At 42.9% G+C, this 12,857-nt stretch overlaps 1 protein-coding gene across 2 annotated transcripts in view; it reads left to right on the top strand.

Annotated features, from left to right (window-relative positions):
• Positions 1-6,283: 6,283 nt before the first annotated feature.
• Positions 6,284-12,857, top strand: part of FNIP1 (folliculin interacting protein 1) — a 94,384-nt gene continuing 87,810 nt past the window's right edge. The window contains exon 1 of one of the 2 annotated variants that reach the window (XM_007532523.3): positions 6,284-6,472. In XM_007532523.3, coding sequence (XP_007532585.2) covers positions 6,381-6,472 — 92 coding nt within the window. In that variant the 5' untranslated portion in view covers positions 6,284-6,380. The remainder of the gene's footprint in view (positions 6,473-12,857) is intronic. The other variant, XM_007532525.3, reaches the window with a different exon arrangement.

The raw sequence follows: 12,857 nt of genomic DNA, 5'->3' as shown, positions 1-12,857 counted from the left end.
AGTGTCTTTTCTTTCTCTGTCTTTATGTCTCTGTCTCTCACCCTCCATCTTAAAACAAAAATAAAAAAGGTATTATCTGGTTTAGTGTTACCTCCTCCTCAGTAGTTTATTTTTTTAATTGTTTAAATTTTTAATTTATTATTGGATAGAGACAGAGAGAAATTGAGTAGGGAGAAGGAGATATACAGGGAGAGAAACATAGAGATACCTGTAGCTCTACTTCACCACTCATGAAGCTTTCCCTTTCCAGGTGGGGACCAGGGGCTTGAACCTGGGTCCTTGTGCACTGTTGTGTATGCACTTAACCATGTGTCACCACCTGGCCCCCTCCTCACTAATTTCCTAACCTTTATTTTTGATTGCTTTATTCAATATTCTGTAGTGCACCTAGTAGGAGCATCCTAAAATGCTCACCATACCATGTCTTTTTCATTTAAAAACTGAAAGACAGAGAGATACCTGCAGCTGTGCTTCACTGCTCAAGCTTACCCCCTGCAGTGGGGACTAGGGACCTGAACCCTGGTGCTTGCTCACTATTTTACTTTTTTTTTTTTTTTCCCCTTCTGGGGTTATCGCTGGGGCTCGGTACCAGCACTACAAATCCACTGCTCCTGGAGGCCATTCTCCCATTTTGTTGCTGCCCTTGGTGTTGTTGTTATTGTTGTTGGATAGGACAGAGAAATCGAGAGAGGAGGGAAGACAGAGAGGGAAGAGAAAATAGACACCTGCAGACCTGCTTCACCAGCCATGAATCAACCCCCCTGCAGGTGGGGAGCCAGGGGCTAGAACCTGGATTTTTGTGTTTTGTGCCCTGTGCACTTAACAGGGTGCACTACCACTCAGCCCCCTACTATTTTACTTTTAACCGCTCTTTATTTCTTTCTTCAGAAAATTCTCATTAATTCCTCCAGAAAAGTTAGTTGCTTTTACTTGTATTCCCAATATTCTGTACTTGCTCCCTGTAAAAGCACATATCATGATGTACTGTAAATGCCTATAAAATTCTTCCTAGACTGTAAACTCATTGAGTGCAGGAAGTACGTCTTGTGCATAATTGTATTTAAATAATTGTAATGTGTTGTTCTGGCTCAGCCTTCAGATACATATTAAGAGTTTGAAAAAATATTTTATTGATTGTCACAAAAGTGTTGCCACATAATTCTCTATACTTCTAGTGGAATTCACTGTGAAGATTTTGAGCCAATTTATTTTATAATGAAGACAAACTATTCCATAAAAACACTTACTACAGTCTATATTAACATTTACTTATTTGTTTCTTACAGTAAGGGCTGTGCTTATCTTGTCCATTATTCTTTGCGCCTGTAATAGAGCAGCTGCTTAATGTCATCATTTAGTTGGATCATGCTGGGCTAGAGTGAGGGTGCCTTCTTCCCAGGCGCGTACTCTCTGAGTTGGAGAGAACTTGACTGGAGCCAGCCTGGGCTGCTGCTTACTCAGTGTTGCGGGAGAGAGACCAGGAACTCGTGGCAGAGTGGGAACGCAATGTGTCTTTAATGTCACCAGAGACAACACTTTTATAGGATAGAACTGGAAGTGGCAAGTCAGAAAAGGAAATGGCTAGGAAAGGGGGTGGAGAAAAGGAAAAAGTGGGATAAGGTAGTAATTTCCTCAGCAACTGTTGAGAACATTTTAATCTGTGGGATTAATGTTACCCTGCAGGCAGGGTGGGTCTCGAGGTAGAAAGAAGACAGATCAAAGGTATGGAATTGGGTGGGGATCTTTGAGGCAAAACAATGAATATGTAAATAGGCCATAGTATTCAGGGGAGCTGGTTTAATGCCAGACAGGATCATTTCAGTTAACATACAAAATTCTCTGAGCTAGCCCTTCTTTGAAAAGAAAAAGAGAAAAACAATTTTCCTGCCTCCCATTTTCTCTCAATATTCACTTCTCTGCTCCATGTATCAGCAGAACAGAGTTGTACTCTGTTTTACTATTTGTAAATATTTCTACTTGTATTCCAATGGTACCCTGGTCTACATTATTGCATGTATCATAATGTATTATAATTCCTCTCTACCCTTTCTTTTTTGGACTTACTGTTTATTGAAAATATCACTTAAATGTCTTCATTGAAACTGTTGTCAGATATCCATTTCGATAAGTCATTCAACACAGTTGACCTTCCTTCTCTCTGAGATATTTTCTTCTGAGTCTTATTCCTGGAATATATATATATATATATATATATATATATATATATATATATATATATATATATATATATTCATGTTTTAATATATATCTTTAGGTAATCTCATCCACCTGATGGCAGCCAAATCATTTCATGGTTCCTAGAACTGAGTTTACTTTGTCCCTTGACTAAGAGCTGAGCTATCTAGAGAAGGAACTGTCTTAGAAATATATCCTTAGTGTCTCAGCCTGAGACTTTGTGGGGGACTCAAGAAATATGTGGGTTTTTAAAATTTATTTATTTATTATTGGATAGAAACAGAGAAGTTGAGAGGGGAGGTAGAGATAGAGAAGGAGACAGAGCTGCAGCTCTACTTCACCATTCTAAAGCTTTCCCCCTGCAGGTGGGGACCAGGGGCTTGAACACAGGTCCTTGTGTACTGGTGTGTGTGTGTGTGTGTGTGTGTGTGCGCGCTTAACCAGGTGTGCCACTGCCTGGCCCCAAGAAATATTTGTTGAATAAATGAATACTTATGTTGTATGGTGCCGGGAATATTGCCATTTCTTTATTACAAAGCAGTAAATCATTAGTTGGTTTAAGAGCTTTAAAAAACTGAGGTACCAGGGACCAGGCAGTAGCACATCCAGGGCACAGACATTACCATGTACAATATTCAAGCCTTCAGTCTCCACCTTAAGGTTTTGATGAAACAGTGCTGCAGCTGTCTCTCTTTTACCCTCTGTATCTCCCCATTCCCTCTCAATTTCTTTCTGTCTCTATAAAAGGAAAAAAAAAAAAGACAGAAAGAAAAAAATGGCCACCAGGAATGGTGGATTCATCAGGCAGGCACTGACCCCCTCCCCCCCCCCCAGTGATGACAACTCCTATTGCAATCAAAACAAACACTTTGAGTTCATCTTAAGTATTATTCAACTAGTTTCACTTAATCATCTTGGTTCTACATGTTTTTTTCTGAGATTTTATCAATGAAAATTTAGTTTGTCTTGGAGAAAATATAGCACAGTTGAAACTTAACCACTATTATCATGGTGATTAAGGGAGCAAGATGGTAATTTTACTGTCGCTTTCCCTTCTATTTGGTAACCAGCAAATAGTCATAAGAGTGCCCTTGTCTTTTGTATTACTGGATGCAGATGAATAGAAACCCACAGGTCATTGTGGCTTTGAGGTCATTTTGGCTTATGATTATTAACTACTGAGTAGTTTAAGCATAGTTTAAGTAGTATAGCCCATATGTTTAATTTTTCTAACTTAACAGTTCCATGTTTGTATAACATCAATGAATAGATAACAGCTGTTTTCTTTCTCACATCTACTTGCTAATTCCATAAACTTAGAAAGGCTGTTTTAAGATAATTCATGGGGGCTGGGCAGTGGCACAGAGGGTTAAGCGCAAGGACCAGTGGAAGGATCCCAGTTTGAACCTGGAGCTCCCCCCCTGCAGGGGGTTGCTTCACAGGCCATAAAGCAGGTCTGCAGGTGTCTTTCTCTCCCCTCTCTGTCTTCCCCTCCTCTCTCAATTTTTCTCTGTCCTATCCAACAACAACGATAGCAATAACAACAGCAATAATAATAACAACAATGAATAAACAAGGGCAACGAAAGGAAAATAGCCTCCAGGAGCAGTGCATTTGTAGTGCAGGCACTGAGTCCCAGCAATAACTCTGGAGGCAAAGAACAAAACAAACTTGAGAATATATACACTGATACTGAACTTGTTTTATTCTGCATAACAGTTATATACATCTTTCTTTTTTTTTTTTTAGTCTTTATTTATTTTATTGGATAGAGACAGAAATAGAGAAGGAAATGAAAGAAGGAAATGGAGAGAGAAAAAGCAGCACTACTTAACTGTTTGTAAATCTTATACCTTCTGCATGTGGGGACTGGGGGCCTGAACCATTGTCCAGCCCCTGTATATCTTCTCCTATGACAAACATGTATCATTCCAATGTCCTCTGATTCTGTAATTTGAGCATTATGCTGTAACATAATGAATGACAGAAATTAAATTTAGTTTTTATGTACCTTTTGAATATGGTTAGAGACCAAACAGAAATGAAGCTAGTACATGATTAGACAATACTAAAAGTATTTCCTATGTAAGCCAGTAGTGTTCTTTCCCTTGCTATTAATGTCTATAATTATCTATGAAGTAACTTTCTCCCAGGATGAAGGCAGACAAGGCTTGTGTATTTAGAAACAAATTTCCTTCTGTGGGGACAGAGCAACTCTTCTCTGTGCTGGTCATGGGCTATCTGTGATTTGTCTTTTGCTATTAGGTAGAAAAGTTTGAGACTATTTCACTCGCAGTTATTTGTTGTAACTTAGTAGTATAAAAACAAAACTCTCCTAAATGATTCATTGACTTTTTGTCTGACTTTTGACAAATTTTATTTTCATTTTTTCTTATTTTCAAAGATGTCATCCTATATATATATTTGTGAGAAAAATACATACAGCCATTTGTATCTTAGAAAATTTCAGTGTTTGATGCTAGAATCTAGAGTTAAGATAAGTTTATAGGTGATACATTCCTGCTATCTTGAGCTTGCACTGCCTAGTAACTTCTGAAGCTTGGGCACTGTACAGAGGAACTTGAACCTTAAACACCTTAAACTTCACCTATTCAAGAGAGATCTATCTCACTCACTCACTCACTCACTCACACACTCACTCACTCACTCATTCACTGGTTCTTATTCAAAACACCAGTCTGATAATACCTTGCTGTTTTGTTATTTCCTTACATACAAAGTTACCTCTGCCTTTGTTTGTTTGTTTACTTTGGATCCCTAGTGCCCATACTAGGGCACTTAAACATTTGTGGAATGAACACATTAACCTATTTATAATAGTAATCTCTAGGAAGAGTGCGTTTACAATGTTTTGTAACACTGATAGTCAATATGTTTATACTAATATTCTAAAATACATAGTTTCCTTTTTCCTACACGATAGTTGCAACAAACTGTAGCTGCGTATCAGTGGGAGTTAGTGATTACTTAAAATGCAATTTGATTTGTACACCTGGTTAAATGAAGTCTTCAAAAATGTGCCTTTAAAAAAAAAAAATCCAGCCTTTTAACCACATTACCAGCCATTTCCTGAAATACCAGTATTTGTGGAGAACTGCATCTCATTGTACAAAATTTGTTTGGATGATCAGTGGGTGAACGAATGGAGGTGTTGAAAATTTTTAAGGCTGGTTTGATAAAACTCTGATTCCCTTGGTTTTGTAAAACTGTAAGGTTATTGATTAGCTTATATTATTTTTTAAATGTTTTTCTTCCTCGGAAACCGTTCTTCCTATGCAACTCACAAAATTGGCAGCTCCTTTCTGTCTCCCTACCTAGACGTTCAGTTTGGGTGTGACTCTTTGCTAGCTCTCCCAGGGGGCTAATAATCCTGGTGCCTGGCACCGGAGGCGGCTGCCCGCAGTCCCTGGCCCAGGCCCACGTCGCTGCGGCGAGCGTCCCGGCAGGGCAGGAGGACAGCGGACCAGGCGAGCTGGATCAGCGCAGCCAAGTTCTGGTCTCAAACGTCCCGTGGCTCGGGATGGGCGCGCAGGGGTCCGGGCTCCAAGCCCAGCCCCAAGCGCCGCCTCCTCCCTGTTCCCCCGGGGGCTGGCGCAAAGGAGGGAGCAAAGCTGCAGAGCAGAAGGCACGGTGGGAGAGTAGGTGGCCCTTGGCGCCCCACAAAGCTCTTTGTCTCCCCGGCGGGGAGCCGAAGGCTTCTTGCACTCGGAAGTCCCAGGCGTCGTCCTCACCTTCCCCCACCCCTCCGCATAGCCTCAGACAGCAGTTAACGACGTCTCCATCGAGTGATCCCGGGCCCAAGCGCGTCCCCGCTTCCCCGCCCCAGCCCCGCGCGCACACTCGACCCCGTTTCCCCACCCGGACAGGCCCCGCCCCGCCCTACGGGCTGCCACGTGAGGGATTCCGCTCGCCAGCCTACCGAGTACAGCTCCGCCCCCACGCCCCCGCCTTGCCCCCAGCCCCGAGCGCCACCACGTGACGCGGCTCGCGGCCAGCCAATGAGCGCCGGTCTCGCCTCGCGCCCCGCCCCGCGCGCCGTGGCCGTTTGAAGTGACTAATTTCTGTCATATGACTGAGGCGCCCATGGGGGTGGCGGGGCGGCTCTAGGAGCTGGGCGCCAAGCGAGCGCCCTGAAGAGCGACCCCAGCTTGGCGGTGGCTGGCATGGCCCCCACGCTGTTCCAAAAGCTGTTCAGCAAGAGGAACGGACTGGGCTCGCCCGGTAGGGACGCCCGGGACCCGGACTGCGCGTTCAGGTAGGGCGCTGCGGGTGCTGGGGGGGCGCGGAGCCGATGGCCTGGTGGGCTCCGGCGGGGCTGAGGCATCGGGGGCGCAGCCGCGCCGCTCCGGGACCGGACCAGGCTGGCGGACGGGGGCGGCTGGGCCTCGGTGGTCTGGAAGCGAGGTGCTCTCCGCCCCCCCCCCCGGCCCCCGCCGGCTTCCCTCCTCCTTCCCCCTCCCCCGCCGGTTTGTTTTCGTCCAGTTCGCGGAGCCAGCGCGGCCCTTTTGGACCGAGCCCTGAGCGCCGCGGCCTGAGTGCGGGTCCAAGCGCTGTCCCCCCCGCCCCGCACACACACACCCGGCGGCCACGGGGCTTGGCCGAGGGCCGGGTCGCACCGCCGCCGCCGCCGTCTACCCGGCCCGGGCGGTCGCCCCCTCCTCCGGCCACCGCGCGGCCCTCTCCCTCAGGGTCCTCCACGCCTACCCGGCGGAGGCTGCAGGGGAGGCCGCTGCGGGAGCCCTGGGCCAGGAGCCTCCCTGGAGCTTTCTTGGAAACTGAAATTGTAGTTGTGTGCGTGCAACCCTCTCCCCGCCCGGCGGCCTTGGGATGCGAAGGAAGGGGTGGGGGGTGGGGAGACCTGCGAAACCCGAGAGGTGCTGGTAGCTCCCGGCCAGGCCTCTTGCAGCGGCCATGCGACCCCCCACCACCACCCCCTGTTCCTAGTGCTGTCGCTTCAGAGGAGGCTTTCAAACATGGAAAGCGGTGGCTGGAGAGTGGGTACTATGAGGGTGTCACTATCTGTTGCTGGGTGGGAGGGCGGGCGGGCGGGCTGGAAAAATGGTAAAGAATCTGCAAATGCAAACCTGAATTGAGGATAAAAATTTAGCCGCGGAACTGCATTCAAGGAAAAAGTGAATGCCATCCAGACAACCTTCATACTTGTTGCCCTGTGGAAACTTAAATATAACTAGGCCAAATGTCAGGCATCACTCAGACCTGGTAGGGAAAGTGTGGTGGTGGTGGTGGATGTAGTAGTAGTAGTAGTAGTAGTAGTAGTAGTAGTAGTAGTAGTAAAAATGAGAATGTATTAACATTTCAATAGGCAAGAGTATAAATGACTGTACCACGGTGCTTTGAAAAGTGTCGATGTTCTCAAAATGAGTCACCTCCTTTTGCTAATGCAGGACACGTTAATAAACATTTAGTAATGCACGCAGCATTGCGATATTAAGTGGAAATACTTTGAACTGACTTCTAAAGAAAGCAAGAGTCTCGGTTGTAAGTTTCTTGGAAAAGTGCTTAGTAAAAGAAATGTTATCTTGTCACTGGGAAATAATGTCATGCCATGCTCATTTATTGACTTTCTTTAAACACTTTACTGTTCTAACTTTGAAAAATGAAAGTACAGTTAAGATAATACCACATTGAGCTGTCTAGGAAGTTAGTAGTGGTCGCTTCCAGAAGGATATAGGGATATTTAAAACGTCAGCTTTGAATACACTTTCCATTTTGGGTAAAGGTGGCCTTAGGCACCCAAGTTTCCAAGAGTCTCAAGTTACTCTTGCCTGTTTTTTTTTTTTTTATTATTTTTTTAAACGTAGAGTCTAGTGTATAGTTGTGTAATGCTGCTTAGTGTCAGAGCACTTTCTCCTTTAACAGTATTTCACAACTTTGTGAGATAGAGCATATGAGATAACTATGAGACTTTTTTTCTAGTGCAAGTAAGAATTATGTGTAAACCCAGAAACATAAAAGTGATTGCTGGGACCAGAGAACTCACTCACCTAGTAGCAAAGCCTGGGGGCATTCCATCTCTGATACACATGGTATCACCATGGACAGCACTGGAGAGAACTCCATGCATGGTGGAGTGGTGCTATTGTGTCCCTTCCTCTTATTTCTTTATCCAAAATAAAAAGAATGAAGAGCTTGGCTTGGAGTCAATGGAATTGCACAAGCAGGAGACCCTGGCGTCATAAAACAGCAATAACAACAAAAACATGATTGCTTAAGAAATAAGATGTTTACACGTGAGATGAAAAGTAGTCACTGTTACACATCTAGTAATTTGCTGCTTTAATGAACTCAGGTCCCTTTTTTTTTGGGGGAGATTGAGCTATAGTTTACATACAGTACATTTTTATACACCATTTCTGTCACTGTTTTGTTGTGTGTACAGTTATGTGCCCATTACCCCAATGAAGTTTTCTATTACTCAATTTTTTTCATGTTATTTTGCAGTCATTCTTTTTCCTCTCTCAGGTAGTCATTAATCTCTTTTATTTGGTTTAGTATTAGTAATTTTAAATGTTAGAATTTCAAACCATGTAATCACATGGTTCAGGCATTAGTTTGACTTGTTTCAGCTCAAAAGTGATTATTTAGAGAACCATCCATGTTGTATTTATCACTAATTCCTTCCATTTGATTGCTTTAGTAGAGTAAAATTCAGGGTTTATTCTTTTGTATGGGACTAGCACACTTTGTACATGCATTCACTAGTTGACAGACATTTGGTTTGTTTCCAACTTTGGACTGCCATGAGCAATGCTGCTGCTGTGAGTGTTTGTGTACAGAAGTGGATGTATACTGTCATTTCTTTTTGGTGTATACCTGAGAGTGGGATTTCTAGGTCATATGTGAAGTATTTCTTAACTTAAAAAATTTCATATATTTTCTAAAGTAGCTGTACTATTATATTTTCTAAAGTAGCTGTACTATTATATTTTCTAAAGTAGCTGTACTATTTAATTTTGTATTATATTTCCCCCACCTCTCACCTGAGCCTGCTTCTTTTATCTCTTTTTCTAATTAAAAATGTTGGCCTGTAGTAGTGAGGCCTTGGTGAAGATAGCAGTATATATTTCCTGTAGATGTTGGTGTCTATTTCCTGTAATTAAAAGCTGCATAATGTTTGGTTGCTCCATTTTTAGTAATTGTAAGACTGATGAGTGGTTTCAGGAATGTCTTATTCTTCCCATTAAAATTGCCTTTTCACTAATGACTTAAGCAACCTTTAGTGATAATTACTTAAAAATCTTTGCTTGTTAGGGATTGTAAAGTAGAGATATCCTGGTTCTTTAATTCTTATTTATGTTTTATTTTTCCCTTTTGTTGCTCTGGTTGTTTATTGTCATCATTGTTATTGTTATTGCTGTTGTTGTTGGATAGGACAGAGAGAAATGGAGAGAGGAGGGGAAGACAGAGAGGAGAGAGAAAAGACAGACACCTGCAGACCTGCTTCACCGCCTGTGAAGCCACTCCCCTGCAGGTGGGGAGCTGGGGGCTTGAACCAGGATCCTGACTTCTGACTTCAGTCCTTGTGCTTGGTGCCACCTGCGCTTAACCCTCTGCGCCACCTGCGCTTAACCCGCTGCGCCACCACCCGACTCCCTTTTTTTTTTCTTTTTAACTTTTACTTATAAAAAGGAAACACTGACAAAACCATAGGAAAACAGGGGTACAATTCTACACAATTCCCACCAACAGAACTCTATCCCATCACCTCCCCTGATAGCTTTCCTATTCTTTTTTTTTAAATTTATTTATTTATAAAATGGAAACATTGACAAGACCATAGGATAAGAGGGATATAATTCTACTCAGTTCCCACCACCAGAACTCTGTATCCCATCAACCTCCCCGATAGCTTTCTTATTTTTTTTAAACTTATTTATTTCTATGATGGAACCACTGACAAGACCATAGGATAAGAGGGGTACAGTTCTACACAGTTCCCACCACCAGACCTCCATATCCCATCACCTTCCCTGATAGTTTCCCTATTCTTTAACCGTCTGGGAGTACGGAGCCAGAGTCATCTGGTTCTTTAATTCTTTCTACATTTATTTACTGTGAAACTCTCTCTGACTGCTTCTTTGGTTCCCTTTGATACAAGAACAGCACAATTGTTTTCTTTTTTACATTTTTCAAAATTAATGAATTGCTCACTGAAGGTTTTTATTTATTTTTATTTCTTCCATCTTTTATTTAACTGATAGAGACAGAGAAATTGAGAGAGGAGGGAGAAATACAAAGAAAGAGAAATACCTGTAGTCCAGCTTCACCTCTTATGATACTTCCCCCCTACAGGTGGAGATCAGGAGCTTGAACTCAATTCCCTGTATGTGGTACCATGTGTGTTCAACCGGGTGTGCCATTGTGCAGTCCCCTGACGGTTTTTATTTTAATAATCATTTTTTTTTGTATTATGAGCTTTTGGGTTTTAATGTGTTTTTCAACCCATTGTAAAATTGTCCCATATTAGGCCATTTTTAGCATATTCAAGTTGACTTCTATGTCCTTTTGACACAATTTTATTTTTGTATGATAACTCCTTGCTTTCTTGTGGTCTTGTCTTCTTTATTAGCTTTCTGTGACTTTATGACCTTGGACTTGTTTTAGGTTTTGCCATGCTATGCTGCTCTCTATTTTTGGCATAGTCTTTTATTTTATTTTTTAAATTTTGTGAGTGACTTAATATTGATTTACAAAATTATAACATAACGGGTATAATTCCACACCAGTCCCACTACCAGAGTTCTGTATCTCCATTCCCTCCATGGGAAACTACAGTAGTTCTCCCAAGGTTGCAGATATGAGTTGACTATTATTATTTTTAAAAATTTTTACTTATAAAATGGAAACACTGGCAAAACCATAGGATAAATCGAGGGGTACAATTCCCACCCATAGATCTCCGTATCCCCTTCCCTCCCCTCCCCAATAGCTTTCCTGTTCTTTAACCCTCTGGGAATATGGACCCAGGGTCGTTATGGGGTGCAGAAGGTGTAAAGTCTGGCTTCTGTAATTGCTTCCCTACTGAACATAGGCTTTAACAGGTCAATCCATACTCCCTTTCCCTAGTGGGGCAGAGCTCTGAAGAAAGCAGGGCTCCAGGACAGATTGGTGGGGTTGTCTGCTCAAGGAAGTCATTTGGCATCATGTTAGCATCTGGAACCTGGTGACTGAAAAAAGAATTAACATACAAAGCCAAACAAATTGTTGACTAATCATGAACCTAAAGGCTGGAATAGTGCAAATGAAGAGTTGGGGGGGTCTCCATTTTGTAGATAGCTAGTAGGTCTATTTTAGGTATATCCTAAAGGGCCCATGACTATACTAGTTTTTTCCTGAGCATGACATCTGATATGCAGGTGGACCCAAGTTATTATCTGGGGAGATGATGTCATGGCTGGGAAAAGGGCTAGGAAGCTGGATCAGGGAAGAGAGTAGCTCCCAAATGTGGGAAAGGTATATAAATATTGTTGACTGTAAACCCCATCGATTTGATCTGGGGCCCATATTCAGCTTAGGAGCCTATGTAACCTCTGCATCCCTGGATGTCTGACTTGAATTCTGTGGTCATAAGTAGGAACGTTCCAGGCTGCACCAATTTCAGGACCCATCTTCCTTAGGTGGTAGATAGAGTATGTTATCCAGCTTCCCTTCTGAGGATGGATAATATTCTCTACCATTATTGATCTACCTTGAGGGCAAGGCCTATGGGGGCCTTTAAAGGGGTCCATTACATTATTTTGTTCTTGATGGAGATGACCAGTGACAATGGAGAGAGGGATCTGTTCGAAGTCTGGACCCATCATCTCTGTGTGGGAATCCCAGGACTCCCCGACTAGGGCCCCAGCTGGCTTCAAGTATACCAGTCAGCTTTTGTTGTCCTTACTTTGATAAGGTAAGCTTTGGAGTGACTGAGGGAAGTGTAATAGGAAGTAGGTGAGGACGGTATCTAGGTCTAAGTAGAAACTATTTGATTAGGTACTTCATGGTGTCTTTTTTAGGTCTTTCTACTTGCTTGCTTAATTTATTGACTCACTGTAGACTATTGTGCACTTTTGCTTTCAGGTATATATTTCCCCCCTAATTTATGGATCCATGTGTACATTTGCCATATCTCATGGGCCCTGGTCTATATTTAGGTTTTGAGGCTTTGTTAGGAAGTGAACTACCCAAAATGGAATTAAGGAATCCTGTGAGAAAGGTGAGGTCTCACCCGGGTAATGAGGCTGAAGGGCTCATATTCCATGCCTGATGTCTCTGGACACAGTCTGAAGTGAAGCATGCCGAGGTGGTACTCATTGCATTGATTAGATTGGGATCAGCATATGCAGTATCAGTTGTTACAAATTCAGAGGAGCATGCAGGAAAGTGAGCCCCACCCTAGAGTTTCCAGGACTGGGGCAAATATGGGCTCTATAGAAGAAGTGGGAGGTTCTTACTGTTTTAGTGTTTAAGAAGGCAATAGATAGTTAGTTGCTATAATCAAATTATTTGGCAATTAGGTTAACTTTGAAATTCCCATTGTTAGGATTTGCTGTATCATACAAGACCTCACCATAATTTATGTCCCGTGATGTTATTCTATATAGCTGTGTCATATAAAGTGACACTACCAGTTGCTT

Source organism: Erinaceus europaeus, chromosome 2 (genome assembly GCF_950295315.1).
Source record: "Erinaceus europaeus chromosome 2, mEriEur2.1, whole genome shotgun sequence".
In the NCBI taxonomy this organism is placed as follows: Eukaryota; Metazoa; Chordata; class Mammalia; order Eulipotyphla; family Erinaceidae; genus Erinaceus; species Erinaceus europaeus.
Note: the sequence above shows the minus strand (reverse complement) of the source record. Positions and strands in the feature narration are given on the sequence as shown.